Here is a 22,845-nt window from a genome sequence, read left to right on the forward strand (position 1 = left end):
CCTTCCATCTTAAGTGGAAATCTTGTCCATTCTGTCTTTAAAATGTTTCTAGGACCAGCCCTGAATTCAGGAGCACCTGAGTTCAAATCTGGTCTCAAGACATTTAAACACTTCCTAGCTGTGTGACCCTGGGCACGTCACTTAACCCAGATTGCTTCAGCAAAAAAAAAAAAAAGTTTCTAGGATCTTAGACTTTGTCTCCATTTTCATAGCCTCTTTTTTTTTTCTTTTGCCAGTAAATTGGGGGTAAGTAACTTGCCCAGAGCTACTCTACTAGTAAGTGTTAAATGTCTGAGGTCAATTTTAACTAGGGTTCTCCTGACTCCAGTGCAGGACCCCTCTTGCACTGGGCCATCTACCTGCCTTGCCCATTTTCATTCAATTACATTGATTCTCATTTATTAAGCACTTACTATGTGCAGGCATTGTGTTGGAGGGGAGTATAGTGGGACATAAATATGTCAGGGGAGATGACTCGAATATAAACAATTGGAATCAAGTTTGAGTGTGAAAATGTTAGATATAAATATGAGAATTCAGACAAGGAAAATATTGCCATGAAGAAGGTGGCTTTTCAGTTAAGTTTCTATGGGTTTCAGATGCCTAGAAAGGACATTTCAGGCCAAAGAAATACTATAAGCAAAAATGTAGTAAGGCAGGAAATTAGCACTGAATTCAAGGAATTGGGATGGAATCTAGACTATAGGAAGGGGAATAAAGTAAGATAAGGGTGGAAAAGTAAATTGGAATCAGACTGAGCAAGATTTAAATACCAGATTAAGAAGGCTATGCTTCATGTGCCTTTAGGGAATCACCAGAAGTTTTTGAGAAGAGGAATGACATGATTAGACCTGAGCATTTGATGATTACCGTAGTAACACAACTGAAGTTATGGGAGACAGTGAGCATCAGAAGGAGGTGGTTGCATTAAGAATGAAAAGGAGAGCATAGATGTAAAAAAAAAAAAAATTTGTGGAAATAGAATTCACAAGGACATGCCTCAGAATCACTTCAACAAATGTTAATACTTACTGTATTTATTTACTAGGTCTTGAGCATATAAAAGACAAAACAAAATTAAACACTTCCATCACCCCACCCCACCCCGGAACTACTAACATGGGATACAGCATGTATAAGAGGAGGGGGGGGACAACTTGAGTCTATAGTAACAAGGCAGGCTTCTTGAAGGAGGTGATATCTGAGGTGATAACTTAGTTTAGAAGATTATTATTTTGGGAGGTTGAAATAAGAAGAGAGTACAATTCAGGTGAGAGAGTTTGTTTAAATGCATAGAAGTGAGAGATGGATGTGAAATGCCAACTTGGAAAAAAGTTATTAATTCACTTTAAAAGAGATTGGGACATGAAGGAGAAGAATATGAAATAATGTCAGGGTAGGTTACAGACAGATTAGGGAAGACCTTTAAATGCCTGTCCAAAAGTTTTTATTTTGTCCTAGATACTATAAAAAGTTAAGAAAGTAATGTGGTTTGTTCCTCCCCTATAGACTCTAGTTGTGAGGTCAAGGGGTAAGGGAACTGCAAGAGAAATACCCATGAGGCAGGGAGAGTCAAGAAATGCAGAGGAAGGAAGCTAGAAAAACAACCAGGTTTATTTAGCATATATTCACAACCAGAAATAGCTCTGGTGAGTAAGGGATCCCATCAGGATGGTCTTCAAGTCGAAAGTAGAGAGATTTGATCATAAGCCATATTTGATATAAGAGCCAGGCTTGTTTCTGTAGAGAGCCAGAACTCTGGAGCCTTGAAACAAGGTGTTAATTCAGATGAATAGATGAGACAATGGTTAGCTAGTTTACATATATATTTAGTATATAGGTATGTAATGGTTCTCTAAGTTCACACATAATCAGTATTCTCTAATGATGTAATTACAATAAGTTATATGAGCCAACAAGGACTGGAAGAGACATATTCCATCTTCCACCTTTCTGGTGGCTCTCCTGCCTTCTGCATTCCTCCACTGAGACCAAGGCCCATCTGAAGATCCCCCAGAAAGCTAGTCTGGCCCCAGGTGAATGAGACATTGTGAAGGAGATAATAAAGACTTTGGACTTTATTCCTGATTATTCTTGTGATTATTCTGCTGAAACCGAGGCCCGCCAAAGAGCTAGCCTGAACATTATGGGTTTCTTCTTTCTCTAATTCTTATTCAGGAGGATTAGAAATGGTCAATGACACCAAATTATCAGCATACCAAAGCAGCCCTTCTGAGGTAGGGGTAAGGTTGATGATAAAGGGGTTCTTCAGCTTAGGTCTTGATATACTAAGCAGGCAACTTACAACATGTCAGGAAAGGATGCAACTGTGAAAGGCATTGGGCATTGGGAACACCCCAGATAGGTGAGCCAAAAGTTACAACCTTGTCAAACCCCTGCCGCTATCTGCTTTCTCTATGCCTTAGAATAGGTAGTCCCTTATGTTAGAAATTCATTTCCAAGTAGCTTAAATGCTACCTCCTTCAAAAGACTTTTTTTAATACCCTGGCCTTCAATTGTTTGTGTTCTTTCCTCCTTGAAGTTAATTTGAATAAATTTATGTACAGGTCAAACTCTCTTCTTACCTCACCCACAATAATAAGCAGGGGCTATTTGCTAGAGGCATTTTGAAGACAGAATGGACAAGACTTAGTGCCTAGAAGCAGATGAGAAAGGAAACAAAAACACCAAAGTTTCAACCTTGACTTTAAAAATGGTGAAATTAGTAACATACAGGAAGGAAGATGAATATATTAGCTTTAGATGTAGATTCACAGAGTATCAGAGCAGGACAGATTTCTAAGGCACAGTACTTGTTCAAACAAAGATTATTTTGGGAGCTGTCTGAAGAAAAGAGACTGGAATCAGGAAGGTCAATTAGGAGGCTATTACAATAACCCAATAAGAGGTGATGAAGTCCTGGATTAGTAGCAGTTTGAATAGAAAGAGGGAGTTGAATATGAGAGAGGTCAATGAGGACAAGGCAGCAATTCAACATGGAGTTTGAGGAAGAGGGAAAAGATAAAAATGAATTTAAGTTTACACACCTGGATATCTGGGAGACAGAGCTGCCCTTTATAGAAAATTTGAAGACATGCCATGTTCTTGGGAAAGATTCTGTTTTAGACATGGTTGGTGTGGAAATGTAGAAATATGTAATGGGAAGTTGGTATGGTAAGTATGGAATTGGAGAGAGATCAATGAGAGTCCTTTGTGTAATGTTAGCAGCTGAACCTATCAGACCAAACAAGAAAACTAAGGATGTAAGGATAATAGCCTATGCTGCACTAGAAAATGAGATCACCAAAGGAAAGAATATCAAGGAAAGAGTCCCTCAAGTCAGACTCCTCCCGGCACCCTGCCACCCAAGTGAGATCAATAAAGAAATCAAAGTTTTCTACATTCCATTTTTAATTGTCTTCTCATTCTGAATCTCCAAGCAAACACGGCAAAGACTGAAAATTCAAGTTCCCAGCATCCCATCTGACAATGGCTTCTCCCAGGAACAGTACCTTTACAAAAATTGGCTTGTGGCTTCATTCCTGAAGAGGATAGTCTGATGATTGGTCCCTAGGAAGAACTTCAAAGAGTTAGGGCAAGCCAGCCAAGAATAAGCAGGGAGCCCCCCACGGGGGCAATTGACATTGCCTTAGTGTCTTCTGTCAGGGCCTGGTAGTAAAAGCTGCCACAGAAGAGTGAGATCCCAGAGGTAAGCAGAGTCCCTGCCTAGGAATAAAAGGAAAAGACAGGAATGTGAAATTATGAAATGCAGGAACTGGGAATACGGATTCCCGAGTTCTATTTCTCCAGTGACACGGGAATATTTCCACAAATCTTCAGTCCTTGATTCATTCCTCCATACTCTCCCTCTCATTGGCTCGTTCCTCCAGCCCTGCCCAGTCACAGCATTCGTGCCCCATAAAGGTATTGTGCCTCTTGTTCCTCTCGGAAAATAAGCTTTTGGTGGAGGTGATATCTGGACAGGCAGAAGATGAGTAGGCATCCTGAAACTTACCCAAACCGGCTTGCTGCAGAGGGGGACGCAGAGCAAAGCCAGACTGTGGAAGAAGTGGTGTTTGTTGGTTTTCTCAAAAAGCTAAAAGGTGAAAAAAAATACAAGAACTGGGTTTTTCTCAGGAATTCACAAATGTAGATCTACAAATTCCCTGTCAACTGTCCTAAACCTTCCCTAGTGTATCAAAGCCCGTGGTCCTACCTTCCCTAAGAAATAACCAGGTTTCCAGAAACCCTGCCCCATGGAAATTCTTCCGGTGGCCCCAATAACTAGGGCTTCTGGGCTCTTCTCTTCGGAATTACTACAGAAGAGGACTAACATCAACACCCCCAAGAGAGGATAGCAGCAAAAGTGGGGCAGCTCTTTTACCTCCTTATGATATGAATCCTGGATGTTCGCCCCTGTGAAAGAGAAAAGCAGAAATGTACAGCGACCCGCCACTACAAGCACTTTATGAAATGGAGACTACGCCTGAGGATAAAGGGAACCTCCAAATGGGCCCCGACTTGCAGGCTTCCGATTAGGCAAAAGCAATAAACGGACAACTAGGGTGGTCAATCGTAGTAGGTTGGGGAAGGGTCTTTTGTTTGGACACCTATTAACCCATAAAAGTGGTCAAGCACATGCTGGAATCAAGACTTTTAAATCCACTTTCAATCAGTTTAATCCGCCCGTCTCCCATTGATTCTTTAAAGTCATCCACTTCCAGACCCCTGCTCCCAGCCTTCTCCCTCTCAGATCTACAGCCATAATTTTAGCCTCGCTCGGGCCCCCTGACCATGCGCTCCGTAAGTGGCCAACCCCAAGGCACTGGCTCCAGACACCGCGCCTAAACGGCGAAAAGCAGCACCGAGTCCAGCCATGGCCGTGGAAGGTCACCGGATTGAGGAATTCCGGATCATAGATCCTAGCGTCTGCGTCTGGCCAATCCCAGTCATCTATGCAAATGAGGTCTTCCACTACCCAATCCTGGCTGTGTTAATTTTAGCGTCTACCACCTTCACCCCTCAACCAAGTAGAAAAGATTGTTTGTGAAGCTGCTGATGAATGGCGGAGATGCCCTGCGGGCGGAAGAACTGAAAACCAATTAGAGGATGAGCTAGGGGCGGGTGGAAGCGAGGAGACGCCACCTAAGGCAGGACTCGAAGTCCGAAATCACTCCCTCCTACTGCCAGAGGCTCCGCCTCAAGCGCTGAAAACCCAGCCTACCTTGGGAGAGATGATTCTGGTCCCTATTTCTTTTAAGCCCCACCCACTGCCCATGAGGCTCCTCCCTCTTGCCTCCAGAGGCCAGGAAGTCCTTTTTTCCCGGGCTCCCCCGGTGTGGCTTGCATCGCCCTTTACCCAAGTTTACTAGAAGCCACACCCAAGCACCTTAGTCCAGTCCTCCCCACGTCCCAGATCTCTAGGGCCAAGCCAGTGTCTAGGTCAGGGAGAGAAGTGTCCAGAAGAAGACCCCCCCCCTCCAACCCCAGGCACCCCTTGCAGCATTTTCTCACTTCAGCCCCACTTGTCTTGTGCCGCTTGTCTCCATCTCCGTCTCTGCTTTTAGTCTGACTCGGTTCATTCAGCCTCTAGGTTTTTATTATGTCACTGCCTCCCCCCTTTCTTCCACCTCCGCCCGGACTCCCACTGCCACGGTTTCTGAAGGAGCAAGAAGCACAGGGGAGGTGGGCCAAAGTGGGAAGGAGAGGCGAGGGGCACCCGAAGTGGGGAGAACAAAGAGGAGGAAACGGGGACGGGAGAGAGCGGGGAGGCGGGATCGAAGGAGGACGGGATGGGTGGAGGGAGAGGGCATCCGAGTGAGAAGATGCTAGGCTCTGTAGGCCGGGGAAAGAAGGGAAGGAGGGAGGGAGGAAGGGAGGGAAGGAGCGAGCTCCAGCGGAGTTGGGGGGGGGGGGAGAGAGGAGGGGGAGGCAGCTGGGCTGTGACGCGCGTGGCTGCTGCGGCTGCTCCGCCGGCGGCTCATCACTCTCGGGCTGGGATGGACGAGGGGCGGGCGGACCCCGGCTCGCAGAACCAGGAGTTCGGGCCGCCCAGCAGCTAAGCGCTTCCCCCACCATTCCTCTCCTCTACCCATCCGCCATCCCCCGAGGGACACTGTCCCCGCTCTGCCTTCCCCGATTCCAGCATCTCTGGAACCCAGCTTCCAAACCCCTAGCCCAGGGTTGGGGAGATCGGCAAGGGACCCAAAACCCGACCTTTTCTGATCTCCCCCGGATTTTCTTCCCCCTTACTCGAGACCGAGTGGATCCTTTCTCCTCTTTCCTAAGGATTCCGACCTAATTCCCTCCTGTTCAGAGGATTCAGCGTGGGGCCTTCCCGACAGCCCTCAGATCCCTTAGGATCTCCGGAGACTACTCCCCCCATCCCCGATCCCTCAGGATCCCTGAGATCCGCCACCTTCTCCCCATTTTCAATTCTTCCTCCATCAAGTCCCATCGGGAGACGCCCCCAGCCCCTTTTGAATATCTTCAGGGATCCAGCGATCTCCAACGTACTCTACCCCCGCTGCGGGATTCCTGGTTCCCAGCCCCCTCCTAAGCGGGTATCTGCTTCTCCTTTCCCGGGCCTCGTACCCTGTCTCTCCTCTCCCTGAGAATCGACTGGATCCGGCCCGCCCCCGGGGCTTGGGGTAATCCCCCTCCCCTGTAGGGTGAGGCGCTGTGGGCGGGGGCCGTTCTGCCGGGTTTGGAGGCTCTAAGGCCCCTGCAAGGACCCTGTGTGCCTTCCTCCTCCCCCACTCCGACCCCCAGATGGAGAAGCCACGGCCCCGGGGTTGAGGCAGGTAAGAGACTGGGGAGGGGCCCTAGAGGGTCTGCCGTGTGCCTGTCTCTGCATATCTCTCTTTAGCCATCTTCAGTCCCTATATCTCTGTATCTTCATTTCTCCCTCTTTCTTGGTCTTGGTCACTTTGTCTCTGTCTCTTTGTCTCTCTCTCTCTCCAGCCCATGAATGATCCTTTCAATGGGCCCACAGACCCCGTGTGTTCCCATCTCCCCCTCCTCCTCCCCCTTCCTGGCCAATCCATTTCTCCACTGCAAGGGAGGGGGCTGAGGCCTGAACCCCTGTCCCCCAACTCCCTTTGGGTTTGGGGAGTCAGGCCTGAGCAGGTAATGGAGGGAGAGAGGAAAGGAGAAATTGGAAAGGAGAAAGGGGGTGGGGAAAGAAAGATTGGAAGAGAAATGGAGACATAAAATGGGAGGAGAGAAATAGGAGAGAGACCACAGTATAAGAAATAGAGGAAAGGGAGATGGGAGGGAGATATTGGCAAAAAGGAAGGCGAAAGAAATGAGAGATGAAGAAAGAAACTGGACAGGGAAGAGGGATGGGAACAGACTGAGGCAAAAGGGAGATGCAGGGGAAAATGCATAGAGATATGGAGGGAAAGAGAAAGATGGAGAAGAGGGAGAAAAGAATATAGGTAGAAAAGGGATGAAACCAATGAAGATTAGAGTGTTGGAAGATGAAGGGTTTAGGAGAAAGAGATGTAATACAGAAAAAGAAAGAAAAATGGGGAGATGGGATGGGAAGGAGCAGAAAGAAGAGCAGGGAGAACTAGAGAGATTGGATAGTGGAGAAGTAGCTGAATGGTGGGGATGGGAGAACAGTGAAACAAGACCCAAGTGACTTGGGATATGAAATGCCAGGAGTGGGCAGGGTCCTGAAGGAATAGGAGGGAGAGTTGAGTTTGGGGGGGGGGAGCAGAAAAGGCAAGATGGAAAAGAGATAAGACTGGAGTGGTATTGGGAATTCCTGTATCCTCATCTCCAGAATAAATTGACACTTGCAGAGAGCTTGTCTGGCAGGCATGCAAACATTCTTGGTTCCAAAAATGACCCAAAGAAATCTCCTTGTCAGCAAATAGCTTTGGCAGTGGGAGGGGGAGGGAAGGAGTATGTAAGAATAACCCAGGTATCTGGTTCCCCAGATCCTGGATTTTTCCCCTTCCTTACATTCTGCTTTTTGTAAGGGATCCAGGTGCTTTATCCACAAATATTATGTGATTTTGGTTCCTTCTTAGTGAATTGGGAGAAAAGAAATAAGGGAGGCAGACAGACTGGTTGTTTTAGCCCTAGAAAAGAGAAAATGTTAGATCTGGGGCTAGTACAGAATGGGGTACTTGACTGAGGTGGAGGAACAGGTAAGGCATGTAGGTGGCAACCCAGTGCCAGTAAGGAATCTCCAATTATTTGGGGGGGAACTTAGAAGAGTAGAGTGAGTAGAAACTAACACTGTCAAGGGGCAGTTACTGTGTTCATGGAAAGCCTTCTACCCCACCCCACCCCCACCATTCCAGCATCAGTAGTTCTCCCTCCCTACCTATTCACCAGAGTCTGCAGGCCTGGGTCACTAGTGCTATACTAGGATTGGCCAACAAGGGGGGCAAGAGGCGGAGCCTTCAGGCTTCTCTGACACCCCACCTTACTCCCCCCCCCCAACAATACAGGCTCTTTTATTTTAGCACTAAGAGTGAAAAGGAACCAGGAGTCTGGTGTCCCAGTCGTTGGGATTTTTTCTCCCTCTCACTCCTCCAGCCCCCATTCCTAGTAAGAGATCCCAGTATCTTTGGTCCCAAAGCTCTTCATGGCCCCTTCTCCACCCCCTAGCCTCCTTCCAGGGTTAAAGCTGCAGCTGGTTGCCGCGGTAACATTGCGGGGCAGCATCCGGTTGTCTTGGCAACCAGCACCAGGATCATACATCCCCAGAAATTGCCCCCAATCCCCATATAAGCCCTCCTCCCCAGTCAGAAATCTAGGTTTTCAGTTGTCCAGTCCCTAGCTCACTGGAAACCTTGAACTTTAGGGGAAAGAGAAAGAAGGCAGCTATGTAAAAGAAGATGTATGACAGCTGGAGGGCTGGATACCTAAGTCCCCTTGGTTACTGAGCAATGGAGAAGAAAAGAAGCTGGGGGCTTGGAAACTGGGTCCCAGTCACTACCTCAGATTAAGGGTGGGAGTGGGGAATTTGCTATGGTGGTTAAATTATAGCTCCAAAGTAATTAACACGGATAAACAAACCACCACTTCCTGCTAATTAATGAATTGGTATTTTTTATTGTCTCTCTCTCTCTCTCTCTCTCTCTCTCTCTCTCTCTCTCTCTCTCTCTCTCTCTCTCTCTCTCTCTCTCTCTCTCTGTGTGTGTGTGTGTGTGTGTGTCTGGACTCCTCAGTCCCTGAGCATGGGTGGGGCTATAGGAAGTATGAAGGCTCTATGTGGGGATCCAAAGAGAGTTATGCTGTAAAGCTTCAGGGACCCAAATCTATGCTGACTTGAGCTCCTTCCTAAGTGCCTTAACCAATTACTGACCATAACCTGGCTCCTCTTATCCCTTGTCTAGTGTCTGTTCTGGGGGTGGTAGGGTTGAATGGTTGGTGGGAGGGATGGGAATAATGCAAAATCTGAGTTCTAACTAACCACTTCTCTCTTCTCTCTGTTTTTCCCCTCCTGTTTTCCTTCTATCTTCTTCTTCTTCTTCTTCTTCTTCTTCTTCTTCTTCTTCTTCTTCTTCTTCTTCTTCTTCTTCTTCTTCTTCTTCTTCTTCTTCTTCTTCTTCTTCTTCTTCTTCTTCTTCTTCTTCTTCTTCTTCTTCTTCTTCTTCTTCTTCTTCTTCTTCTCCTTCTCCTTCTTCTCCTTCTTTCCTTCCTTCCTTCCTTCCTTCCTTCCTTCTTTCTTTCTTTCTTTCTTTCTTTCTTTCTTTCTTTCTTTCTTTCTTTCTTTCTTTCTTTCTTTCTTTCTTTCTTTCTTTCTTTCTCTTTCTTTTTCTTTCTCTTTCTTTCTTTCTTTTTCTCTTTCTTTCTTCTTTCTTTCTTTCTTTCTTTCTTTCTTTCTTTCTTTCTTTCTTTCTTTCTTTCTTTCTTTCTTTCTTTCTTTCTTTCTTTCTTTCTTTCTTTCTTTTCTTTCTTTCTTTCTTTCTTTTTCTATATCCCTCTGTCTCTCCATCCCCAAGCTACTCTTTTATCTTTCTAGGTCCTGCCATTTTCCCCCACTTACCATCTACCCTCCCCCATTCCCCACCCTTTGCTCTCTCCATGGAGCGCAACAGACTTCTCTCCTCCCCGATTTAACTCCCCCTCCCTCCCTGCCCCCTTTCCTTCCCCCTTTTCCCCTTCCCCATCCTTCCCCCTGGGGAGAGGGGGGGACCTCCCTCCCTCTCCCCCCCTCACTCTCTCTCTCTCCGAGGGGGGGATCCCAGGGAGGGAGGGGGGTCCCCCCCAATCAGCATGTGGCTCTTGGTGCTGTGTCTGGTGGGGCTGGTGGGGGCTCAAAGGGGAGGAGGGGGACCAATAGGGGGTATCCCAGGGGGTCCTGGGGCTGGGGAGGAACGATTCCCAGTGGTTGGCACTGCGTATGGACGCGTGCGGGGAGTTCGCAGAGAACTCAACAACGAGATCCTGGGCCCAGTGATGCAGTTCCTGGGGGTACCCTACGCCACACCCCCTCTGGGGGCCCGACGCTTCCAGCCCCCAGAGGCACCAGCCTCTTGGCCTGGGGTGAGGAACGCTACCGCCCTCCCGCCTGCCTGCCCCCAGAACCTCCACGGCGCCCTCCCAGCCATCATGCTCCCGGTCTGGTTCACGGACAACCTGGAGGCTGCCGCTGGCTACGTGCAGAATCAGAGTGAGGACTGTCTGTACCTCAACCTCTACGTACCCACTGAGGATGGTAAGGGCAGAGACTGGTGGTACAAGTCTGCCCCTTTCTAGGTCTGACACACATGTGCCCCTTCATATACAGATCCCATATTCCACCCACAGGCACTTATTCATCCAAGCAAATAATTCTTATTCTCTCTCTCTCTCTCTCTCTCTCTCTCTCTCTCTCTCTCTCTCTCTCTCTCTCTCTCTGTCCCTCTTCTCTCCCAGATATATTTATTCCCACACACCTGTCTTATACCACATCCTTATCCCAGAAAATACATGCAAACATTTCCCATACATGATCCAGAAAGTATCAAAGCATATTATATATATATATGCTTCAGCACTCCAGAACATGTTATACCTAAATGCCCCACACTACCATATATACTCACTTCATAAGCAAATATGCCATTTGGACTCTCTAGTGTCCTAAAGAAAAAACCAAACTATTTGATAAAGATAATTTTTCTATTTGAAAAAACTCTCCTACGACTCTCCCTACCCATTTCCCTCTCCTTCCTCTTTTACCTGCTTCCAATTGTCCTGCCTTCCCAACCAAATATTCCTAAAGGATATAGGCATTTTCTGAACTACTTACCCACTCCAAAATTAAATAACCCTCTGAAAATCAGACAGTTCTTACCAGGCATTTATATTACCTTTAAGATAAAATACCAACCCTGAGCTAAGAAATCGATTCTCAGTACTCTCAGTACTCTCTTTATCAAGGAAGCAGAAAATACCCAAATCCCACTAACCCCTATATGAATTCACAATTTACTCTCTAAATGCTTTTTATTCATTCCAATCCTCAAATATCCAGAGTAAGACCTTAAATGCTTTTTAACTTCCTGACACAAACACCCCAATTCTTACATATCATCTATCCATGTACATGAGCTATTTTTGACAATCCCTCCAAACAGATTATTTATTCCCCAAATTATCTATGCATTCACACAATTTAATCTCATGCATTTATACAATCTAATTCCCATATGCACTATTTAATTTATGCTGCCCCCCCCATACTACTTGTGATGGAAGTCCAATTTATTCTCTACATTTCCTCATATTCAACCTACCCTTATATCTCCTCAAACATATATCATAGTTCCCTATAAAATTATTTCAGTATCCCCCTAAGTTCACAAATCTACTTTAACACTTCCCAGATATGCATATATTTCCCAGCATATAAATAATCCTCCCATCCTCAATATATATACTATTTACCTCCATAATCCACTTAGTCACATACACAATTTATCCTTATAATATCTCATACCCACACAAAGAATCCCTAGCTTACTCTAGCAAAGAGTCCCTACAAAGACACACAATCTTCCACTTAAACCATAGGCCCATGTAATTTACCCCCCAATATTGCTTCCCATAATATCCATCAATCCTCTTGCACACAAATGTCCCCCGCACAATCTACCACTAGTAATCTTCATATACATATATGCAATTTATCTCCATTATTCCCAATTCAATAAGAATATCTCCAATGTCCTCATAATTTACCATTCCAAACATACAGTCTACCACCTAGACACTTGCAAACTATCCCAACCTCACATATACATTTTGTAGCAAAACTTCCTTTAACATATCTCAACTTCCTCCCATGAACAATCTATCCCATAAATACTTCAGTTTACCACTCAAAATTTCTCTTTGCCTCCACAATATCACTCAAACCCAGAAATTGCACTTCCTCCAAAAGGTATTTCACTGATGTACTCCTATACTAAAGCAAACTTATTTGTCCCGTAGTAGTCCTACTCTGCAGGACCCATCCCCTGCCCCATCACCAGAGAATACTTAAGTTTAATTGAAGTCTCTAGCCCATAAATCATGGTGCTAGATGATTGGCTTTCCCTGGGAGCTGGGACCCTGTTTTCTATTCCTCTCCAGTCCTTATTACCACCCCTTTCTTCTCTGGAGCTATACCTCTCTCATTCCATGCACTCTCTCCAGAACAAAAAGGCCCCTTCATCTTCCAAGGTCTGGGTCTCTGAGAGTGTGGGGTTTGGGAATGACACAGTTGATGGGGTTGGAAAGTTGGGTATGAAGTCTAGGGTTATGGACTATTCCAGTAGGCAATTTCCACTTTCTCCTTGAAGAGAGCAGTATCTTGGAAGAGGGTGAACTGGTACCCCAGGTAATGACTTAGATCCCTGAGAAAAATTAAAGGAATGGTATAGGGAGGACAAAACTTAGATTATCCATTTTTTCTGTTTATCCCACCTTGAGTTGAAAAGAGGGCTCTTGAAGAAAGGGGCACTTGAGCTGGGGCTATGAAGTTGGAGAAACCAGGCTTGTAAGTCAGGAAGGAAGGGAAATGCTAGAAGTAAAACTGTTGCTGACCTGAACCCTAACCAGCCTTGGGCAAGTGTTACAGAGGGCACAGGGTCATGCTTCCTGACTTCCATATCTTGAAGAGAAATGCTTAGGTTTCCTTTTGCTTTACCATCCCCCATACTTATCCAACTTGGGAAAGGAGAGAAAAAGGTGACATTATCATTTGCAGAGTGGGAAGGGTGATAAGGAGCAGGGTCTCCTAGGCAGGACTCCCCCTTCCTTCCTGCCCCATCTCCTAACATCATTTAATTTTCCAGCAATGAGCCAACAAACTGAACGAACAAGTCCTTTCTAATCAAATGCAACATATCTCTTATGACAGGTTTAAGCCCACCCACTTACCTCCCACCCCAGGCCTAGCCACACCTGCCCCCTCCAACCCCACTCCCACAAAAAAGAATAAACAGCCTTTTTTGGGTGTGTTTTTTTTTTTTCCCGAGGTGGGGGGAGCAAAATTGGGATGTAGAAGCATTTTTATCTTTTCTTGGTTTCTTTTTCTTGCAAACACATTTTGCTTTTTTGGCTCGTTTTTTTCCCCCCTGCTTTCCCACCCCACCCTCTTTTCTGCTTTCTCTCCTTCCCCCCCCATCCACTACCTCCCCAACCCACCCCCCCATCTTTCCCCACAAAATTGTCCTTTTTTCTCTGTTTTGTGTTCCCGGTCTTAGGTCCGATCACAAAAAAACGTGACGAGTCGACGCTCAATCCGCCCCCGCCAGACACAGGTAGATTTTTTAAAATGCCGCTGCTGCATGTGGTTGCCGACAATGACACACAGGATCCCCTGGCCTACCATACCCAAAATTACCCAGACTAAAATCTCATAATTCCTAAGGTCCCTTTACAATCATTCTTTACAGTCAGACATACACATACATACAGAGAGAAAAGGAAAGGATTATGAGCAAGGATTTTTTTTTTTAATTTGCAAATAAAAAATTAAAAATTGTATAAATTTTTAGACCCAGTTGAAAATGTGGATAAAAATAATTTCTTAAAGATTTTTAATGGAAGACCATCAAAAGAAATTATAGTGTTAGAATCATGAAAAGAATCAAGAAATTGGAATATTTTTAGAGTTTAAAAGAAACTGGCAAAACTTTGGTACTTTAGACATCTTTGGAAATGTAAAACCTTAGAGGGATTTAATTTGGAATCAAGCGGGAAATTTGGAAAAACTGGAAATTAGGGAGAGTTTGGGGGAAATGGATAATTTTTTTTAAGAAATTAGAAACTCACACAATTTGAAGTACTGGAGAAAAAGTGAGATTCAGATAACAGTGACATTTGAAAACAATCATAAAAAGTGGGAACTTTTTATAAACGGGACCCAAATTTTGCTGCAAAATTTTGAAAATGAAAATAATTTTTTTCTTTTTCTCCCCCCCCCAAAAAAGTTTTTGTTTTTTCTTTTCTTGTTGAATCTGGCCCATGATTTTCTTGCTTTTGGGGTTTTTTTACTTTCTTTCTTTCTTCTTTCTTGATCTCTTTTTTGTTGTCATTATTGTTTTTGAATTCTTCTTGCCCCTTGCCTCTACCCTTCCCTGCCCTGCCTTGCACCCCTCTGCCTCCCCTTTCCCCCCACACTGGGAGAGTGGTGGTGCTGGGCTGGGGAGGGCATGTTGGGGAGAGGGGATGAGCACTAGGTTCAGAGGGTACAGCCGTGGTTTTTAAGAGAGGGAAACTGATTTAAAGAAAGTATCCTATGATATAGTAGATGGTAGATGGGTAGATGGGAGGGTTTGTGTTCTGTACATGTTGGATGGTTGGGAGAGATGAGCTGGAGATAGAAAGCAAGTGAAAGAGCAGGAAAGTCTTGTTAGTAAGAGTATTGGCATGTGAATCAGAAGGCCTGAGCTGTAGTTTTTGCCATTAACTCACACTCAATGTGAACATAGAAAAGTTACTTCTGTGGGCCTCTGCTTCCTCTTTTGAAATAAATTGTTTAATTAGAAGATGTTTCTAATCCCTTCCAGCTCTGACATTCTATACTTCTCTGAACTAGAATGAAGAATTTGGAAAGGAAGGGATAGATAATGAGAAATGGTTTACTTTTGTCCAAGAGCAAGGTGGAAGATGTTTCCACAATTTGTTGATGATCAGGAAATTATATTAGGAAGTGCACTTTAGGAATTGGATGAAGTTTTAACAAGGAGACCTAAGAAAGCAGATAGATAAAAATTTGTGTTAGCAAGTATGTCAAACTTGTGAAGTTTAAGAGAGCAGTTTAAGAGACTTCATGTCTGTTTTTAAGTATCAAGATCCAGGAGACGAATGGGGTTTCTGCAGGAAAGAGAAGAGCATGTTAGAGAATTGTGGTATAGGTAAGGGCATTAAGGATTTGGGAAAGCTCTTGGGTTTTTCTGGCAGATGTCCTAGAATTAGATAACAGTCACCTCCGTCCTGATTGTTAGCTTGTATAACTTTGGAGAGTAAAGAAGGGAAAGGAATCTCCTGGTGTTAAATTGGTCCCTTCTATTTGCAAGATAACCAAATCTCAGAGATCCCTAGAGTAGAAGGAAGAATTAAAGTTCTTAGGCTCTAGCCAATTCCCTTTGAAATGGAAGGTAAAGAAGAATCATAGCACTTTATGATATGTAAATTGATTGACGTATTATCCCATAGGAGATATGTAAGATATGTAGAGAATATGAATTTTTGATGAAGTTTGGGTGTTCACTCACTTCATTAGCCCATTCATAGCCTCTCCCCAACATTCCCTCGGCCAAATTAATTAGGCTGGGGGTGTTGCCATGACAACTAAAGAGATGCCCTAGAAAGTAATTAGGGTGAGGAGGAGGCTGACCCTCCCCCAAGAACCCAAAAACCTGACACCCTCCTCTTCCAGCCTTGCATATTCCTGAAGGAACAGTAGAAGGCTGAGGCTATAGAAATGAACATCCTGTAACTTCTCTTACCCTTTCAAAAGGGTCTGCTCCATTCTAGCAACAAGGATTCCTTTAGAAATGGGGAGAGGGTACTAGAGGGATACAAATCATGTTGAGCTTAGGTAGGCTATTCATGAAGTGGTAGGCCTTCTGATCTAGAGGTGCTCTCTTCTCTAGATGGGATTACATGATTACCCTTCAGCAGTGTAGGGGAAAACTAACAAAGCACAAAGAACCAAGTCTGGATTTGGGCAGGGGTAGAATCTGGATCACCTGCCTGGCCTGAGGCTGTGTGCATCCATGATTGGGGTCCCTATTATTCAAAGGGCCACCTTGTTCTCTCTGGGACTGAGGGCCCTCCAGGGAGGGTAACTGTGGCCTTGTTTTACACTTCACCCACTCTTCTGGCCCCAGCATCTCTTGTTCTGTCTGCCTTTCTGGAAAGAGAACTATTTTCCTCTTAATTAACCTGCACCCTCTGACATAGGATTATGAGCCAAATGCAATGCGATCTTCCCTAAAACGCCTGTGTTCACCTTGCCCCTCTCTTGGAATCTCTCATGTACTCCCCACACCCTTTTTTCTTGTGTTTCTTTCCTCCATCCCGACTTTCTCCGTGACCCAACCCCTCTTTGTGGTTCTGTCCCTACCTGGCTGCTCACTATGTCTTTGCCCTCTACCCCTCCTTTCAATGTGGCTCCACCCTCGAACCCACCTCATCCCCGCGGCTCCTCCCTGACCCCACCCCTCGCTGTGGCTCCGCCCCTACCAGACATCCGGGACTCGGGGAAGAAGCCGGTGATGCTGTTCCTCCACGGTGGCTCCTACATGGAGGGAACTGGGAACATGTTTGACGGCTCCGTCCTGGCCGCTTATGGCAACGTGATCGTGGTCACCCTCAACTACCGGCTCGGTGTGCTCGGTGAGGGCGGGATGTGCGTGGGATGGAGAGCAGCCTTTGCCAAGGCTGTACGGGAGGAGGCAGTGAGGGACGGAGGGAGGGAGGGCAGGGTTGGGATGTTCTGGCCCAGAAAGGCTGTAGCTAGCCATATGCTGGGCGTTTGCACCAGGCATGCGGATGGGGCTTTTCCCAGCCAGGGTCGAGGGGGTACCGTCACCTCCCTGAGATCTCCCTCTTTCCCTACCCTCTGACCCTGCCCCAGGGTTCCTCAGCACAGGGGACCAGGCTGCCAAGGGTAACTACGGGCTCCTCGACCAGATCCAAGCGCTGCGCTGGCTCAGTGAAAACGTGGGGCACTTTGGAGGTGACCCAGAGAGAATTACCATCTTTGGCTCCGGAGCTGGAGCCTCATGTGTTAACCTGCTTATTCTCTCTCATCATTCTGAAGGTACTGACTGGCGTGTTGTTTTAGGGAGACCCAGGTGTCTTCGTCCCCGATCCCTTCTAGGCCAGTCCCAGGGATTCCTGATTCCCCTTTCCAAAGATTTCCACTGTTCTGTTCTCCTTAATCCCATTTGACTTTCCCTGGGGGACAGCCTCCTTTTTCTTCGCTCCTTCCCCCTTAGCTGAGCTGCATCTAGTTCTTCTAAGAAGTCCTAAATATGTCTCTCTGGTCCCATCCCTGCTGCTGGTGAGTGCTGCAGAGCTCCCTCATCCACTGCAGTCCTTCCTCTGTGTGTGTGTGTGTGTGTGTGTGTATGTGTGTATCTGCATTTCCCTACTTCTCATCACCAGGATTGTTCCAGAAAGCCATTGCCCAGAGTGGTACAGCCATTTCCAGCTGGTCTGTAAACTACCAGCCACTCAAGTACACACAACTGTTGGCAGCCAAGGTAGGCTGTAACCAGGAAGAAAATGCTGAGGTTGTGGAATGTCTTCGAAGAAAACCTTCTCGAGAGCTTGTTGATCAGGATGTGCAACCAGCTCGGTATGGGGGAGTCCAGTGCTCCTGGTTCCCAGGGTCTGGGGGGACAGGACTGATCCAGTTAGTTACTTTATGTACCAGGTACTGGACTAAAGGGACATTTTGGCAATACAAAGAAAGCTAAAAGACAATCCCTGCTCTCAAGGATTTTATAATCCCATAGAGGAGATAGTATTCAAACAACTATGTACAAAGAAAATATGTGCAAGATAAATTGGAGATAATAGAGAGAGGACACTAGAAATAAGGGGAATGGGAAAGGTTTCATGTAGAAGGTAGAATTTTAGCTGGGACTTGAAGGAAGCCAGATAAGCCAAGATAGGGAATTCCAGGCAAGAGAAAGTGAAAATGCCAAGAGTCAATAGATGAAGTATATAGGGGAGAGGAGCCATGTTTAAACTATAAGAATCCCAGAAAGAGCCTGTAGCATTTGATCTCAGAAGAGTTGGTGGTCTGGTGACTCACCAGCCTAGGAAGGGAACAGAATCTTCCTAAAGATTAGTCTTGGCTTTCTTCTTCTAGCTACCACATTGCCTTTGGTCCAGTGGTGGATGGTGACGTGGTCCCAGATGACCCAGAGATCCTGATGCAGCAGGGTGAATTTCTCAACTATGACATGCTGATTGGCGTCAACCAAGGTGAGGGCTTGAAGTTTGTGGAGGACTCAGCCGAGAGCGAGGATGGTGTGTCAGCTAGCGCCTTTGACTTCACAGTCTCCAATTTTGTGGACAACCTCTATGGCTACCCTGAGGGCAAGGATGTCTTGAGAGAAACCATCAAATTCATGTACACAGACTGGGCTGACCGGGACAATGGTGAAATGAGGCGGAAGACGCTCCTAGCTCTCTTTACTGACCACCAGTGGGTGGCCCCAGCCGTGGCTACTGCAAAGCTTCATGCTGATTACCAATCACCTGTATATTTCTATACTTTCTACCATCATTGCCAGGCAGAGGGCAGGCCTGAGTGGGCTGATGCAGCTCATGGTGATGAGCTGCCCTACGTGTTTGGGGTGCCCATGGTGGGTGCCACGGATCTCTTTCCCTGCAACTTCTCCAAGAATGATGTCATGCTCAGCGCTGTTGTCATGACCTACTGGACCAACTTCGCCAAGACTGGGTGAGGGGGAGGAGGCAGAGGGAGGGCAGGGTGTCCACTTTTGGAGGAGGAACAAGGGATAGGGAGGTCCTGGATGTCTCTCTATGGTGGAATCTATTCTTTATTTTTCTGTGTATCATTTCCTTCCCCTTTTATTTCCTCCTTTCCCCACTATTGTCCTTTCCCTTTCTTTCTCCTCTTCCACTTGTCTTTTTCTGTCTATCTTTGTCTGCCTATTCCCTTCTTAGTGTTCATCCTCTTGTATGATTCTTCCTATGTATTTTTCTGTTTCCTTCTTTCTCTTTACCCATCTCTAGCTCTGTTTTAATTTTTACCTGTCCATTTTCTCATGTGTTTTTCTGTGCTTATCTGCCTGATTCTTTCTCTGATTTACTCACCTTCTCCCAATTCCTCTACTCACCACTGTTCCTTTTCCTTTTCCTTTTCTTTTTCTCCTCTTACTTTACCTCCTGTTCTATCTCCATATCTCTTTCCTAATTTATTCTGCCACCAGCTATGCTGATACTTCTTTCTTTTTTTTTAATCTTCCCCTTTTCTCTTGTTCTGTATCTCTAAGCTTTTGGATTCTGTCAGTCCTTTTATATCCTCTTCTGTCCGCCCATCTCTCTATTACCTTTGATATTTCTGCTTATTTTTCCCTTGGTTTCATCTATATCTTCCCATATGTCTCTTTCTCTTTTCGACATTTCTCTCACAGTATACATCTCTTTGCTTTCGATAAATCTCTATCTCTCTCACTGCCTTTCTTTCTGGGCCTTTGAAATCTCACTCCTCCACTCTCCTTCCCCGATCCCTGCAGTGACCCCAACCAGCCAGTTCCCCAGGATACCAAGTTCATCCACACCAAGCCCAACCGCTTTGAGGAGGTCGTGTGGAGCAAGTTCAACAGTAAGGAGAAGCAGTACCTGCATATAGGCCTCAAACCCCGGGTCCGGGACAACTACCGTGCCAACAAGGTGGCCTTCTGGCTAGAGCTGGTACCCCACCTCCACAATCTGCACACTGAACTCATCACATCCACTACCACCCGCCTGCCACCCTATGCTACGCGCTGGCCCCCTCGCCCACCCCCTGGAGCCACAGGTACTCGCCGGCCCCCACCACCAGCCACAACTCCACCTGAGCCTGAACCAGACCCAGGGCCCCGGGCCTATGACCGCTTCCCAGGGGATTCACGGGACTACTCCACAGAGTTGAGTGTCACTGTGGCTGTTGGTGCCTCACTGCTCTTCCTCAACATCCTAGCCTTTGCTGCCCTGTACTACAAGCGGGACCGACGACAAGAGCTACGTTGCCGGCGGCTCAGCCCACCTGGGGGCACAGGCTCAGGAGGGCTTGGTGGGGGCCCCCTGCTCCCCACAGCTGGCCGGGAGCTACCTGAGGAGGAATTGGTATCATTGCAGCTAAAGCGGGGGGGAGGTGTAGGAGCAGACCCAGGAGAGACCCTGCGCCCATCTTGCCCACCTGATTATACCCTTGCTCTTCGTCGGGCACCAGACGACATGCCTCTCCTTGCCCCTGGTGCCCTGACCCTGCTGCCGAGTGGTTTAGGTCCGCCTCCACCCCCTCCACCTCCCACTCTCCATCCTTTTGGGCCCTTCCCTCTGCCTCCCCCAACCACTGCCAGCCACAACAACACGCTACCCCATCCCCATTCTACCACTCGAGTATAGGGGGCAGCATTGGGAGAGGGAGCACTTCGCTTAGCTCTCCCCAAACCAGACAGGAAGGGAGACTCAACAATGATCATGGAGTCTAGGGGTTGGGTTGAGAAGAATTGTGGGTGCTGGGGTGCCCACCCAAGCATGTCAAAGCACCTTATTAAGGTGCACACAAGTTTTCACATCAAGAAGTGCACACTCTGCCCATGGAGATATGATTTCTTATCTGGACATCAGCCTTCAGACTTAACGTGGGATGACTTTTCCTACTGGGACACAGGTCTTATGGTGTGAGGAAGTGTGTTTTCACATTTAAGGCCTGCTTTTTCACATGGAGGTCTATTTTCCTATAATGGGGCATGTTTTCCCACATTCAGAGTGGATTTTGGGGGCCACCCTGGACACTTTTTGCCCCCCCCTCAAGGAAATTCCTTCCAGGGTTTAGACCCCAGAAACTCTTACTCTCTAAAGGAAACCTTGGGAGCAGGCATTTTTATACCTGTCAATGTAAAGTTGGAATGCCTACCAATCCAAGGATTGACACCCAGGAAAGAAGGGTAAGGTGATCACAGGGACACCCAGTGAATCATGTTTTTTCTAATGGCATCATTTTGATGAAGCATGTTCTCCTGTGTAGGCATGAGTCTTCCACATGTAGGCACAGACTTACCATTGGGTGGGAGGGAGAAGAGTGTAACTATGTGGACCCATGCTGCTTGTGAGCATCAGACATGCGGTTTCCCATATGGACATGTCATATGGGGAAAGTGAGTTTCCTGTGCGGACATGTTACTGCATGTGGATGTGTGTTTTTCCATCTGGATGCCCCTGTCTGCCCAGGACTCCCCCAATTTCCAACCCTCATCCCCAGTGAACTGGCTCCAGTCCCAAATTCCTTCCTGGACATTGGATAAGAAGAAATTCAAGGCCAAGAGAAGCCATGGGGAGTTAGCTGCAGACAACATAATAAAGTTGCCCTTTATTTTGTACAAATTCTAGGGGGTGGGGAGGAGATACACACCCCCCTTCCCACTCATGGAGATATTGAAATCAACAGATGGCTGGGGTGGATGTGGGGACTAAGATGGCAATGCCTGCTTGACCAAAGTCCCAGACCAGGATCTAGGGGGCAGTCCTCCCCCTACCCCTCTTACCAGCATTCATCTGTGCCAAACTTAAGGGTTTGAAGTGTGTCAGACCCTACCCCCAAGTGCCAAGGACTCTTTCCCAGGGAAGGGGGAGGGAGGAGGCTCTGGGGGCCAATGAGATATATGGGGAGGGTAAACAAAGATAAGAAGACCTAACTTTGTGCCCCTACTCATCTTTCTCTCTGCCTCAGTTCCTCTCTCTTTTTTTTTCTCTCTTTTCCCCACTCCACCCCTCTCTTCCCTCAGCTCTTTTTATGGTTTAATTTTTTCCTCTTTTTTTTTTCTGCTTCTTTCTCCCCTTGCCTAAGATAGACTTATTTGCTTTCCCACCCTCTCCTTCAGATCCTTTGAGCCCTTGGTTGGGCTGGGTGAGGAATTTGGAGGTGGAAATCGACCTGAAAATAGATTTTCAGCAGGGAGCAGAGGTCTAGTACAATGTAGGGATTACATGGGATCTGATACTGAGAAATAGGGAAACCCATTCCAGGGCTACCAGAAGTGTCTGAAGAAGGTGTTAGCAAGAAGAATTTGAAAGTGGCAAAGTGAAATAAGGTTTCTTCTCTGAAAATCCTAAAAAAAAGGAGAATTGGAGTCACCAGTGGGGAAGAATTGAAAAGGTTTTTAAAAGTATTTAAGGTTTTAGAGGAAATAAGGAAAAAATGTGCCCCCAATTTCTTGGGGGCATTTTGTGCCAAATCAGATGGGGACAGGAGGGAGTCTGTGCTCTTCTAATGACACCCCAAACCTAAACCTCATCCTGTCTCCCCAACTTCTGACCTAGAACTTGCCTTCTTCCTCATAGACATTCACCATATCCACCTCTTGGTCCTTTTGATCCCTCATTTTCTTTGGAGAGTCATATACTCAGATTCTAGGGACCTTGACCCTGAAACCCAATAGATATGCCTACAGCTTTGGGGCACAAGAGGGGCACTGCTATGGACCTGGAGTATCATACAATTGAGCCACAGAGGCCCCAATTTTCCTCTAAGTCTTCATCTCTCTCCTACCCACCTTGCCCACAAATCCCTTACCCTAGCAGCTCTGTACACGTTTTTAAACCTGGCAAAAGATGATGAAGAGAATTATTGTAAATATAAAAGTTTAACTATTA

General features: G+C 46.4%; 2 protein-coding genes across 10 annotated transcripts; one reads left to right on the forward strand and one right to left on the reverse strand.

The window, feature by feature from the left end:
* Nucleotides 1-1,019: 1,019 nt before the first annotated feature.
* Nucleotides 1,020-4,932, reverse strand: TMEM256 (transmembrane protein 256). Its single transcript, XM_074311793.1, has 4 exons — nt 4,794-4,932; nt 4,385-4,416; nt 4,016-4,096; nt 1,020-3,726 (listed from the first exon to the last, which is right to left on the reverse strand). The coding sequence occupies exons 1-4, from the start codon at nt 4,876-4,878 to the stop codon at nt 3,583-3,585; spliced, it is 342 nt and encodes a 113-aa protein (XP_074167894.1). The 5' UTR covers nt 4,879-4,932; the 3' UTR covers nt 1,020-3,582.
* A 371-nt stretch (nt 4,933-5,303) lies between these two features.
* Nucleotides 5,304-22,845, forward strand: NLGN2 (neuroligin 2). Of its 9 annotated transcripts, none has more exons than XM_074311781.1 (9): nt 5,304-5,685; nt 6,289-6,803; nt 9,986-10,681; nt 13,698-13,754; nt 16,690-16,839; nt 17,081-17,266; nt 17,614-17,806; nt 18,326-18,922; nt 19,722-22,845. In XM_074311781.1, exons 3-9 carry the CDS (start codon nt 10,240-10,242, stop codon nt 20,593-20,595), a joined length of 2,499 nt encoding a protein of 832 aa, XP_074167882.1. In that variant the 5' UTR covers nt 5,304-5,685; nt 6,289-6,803; nt 9,986-10,239; the 3' UTR covers nt 20,596-22,845. The 9 variants fall into 9 exon arrangements, with proteins under 9 accessions (XP_074167882.1, XP_074167886.1, XP_074167885.1 ...); XM_074311785.1 differs by lacking the exon at nt 5,304-5,685 and having other exon boundaries at nt 5,946-6,803; nt 19,722-20,005; nt 20,168-22,845; XM_074311782.1 differs by lacking the exon at nt 5,304-5,685 and having other exon boundaries at nt 5,947-6,803; nt 9,966-10,681.

Source organism: Sminthopsis crassicaudata, chromosome 4 (genome assembly GCF_048593235.1).
Source record: "Sminthopsis crassicaudata isolate SCR6 chromosome 4, ASM4859323v1, whole genome shotgun sequence".
Classification (NCBI taxonomy): Eukaryota; Metazoa; Chordata; class Mammalia; order Dasyuromorphia; family Dasyuridae; genus Sminthopsis; species Sminthopsis crassicaudata.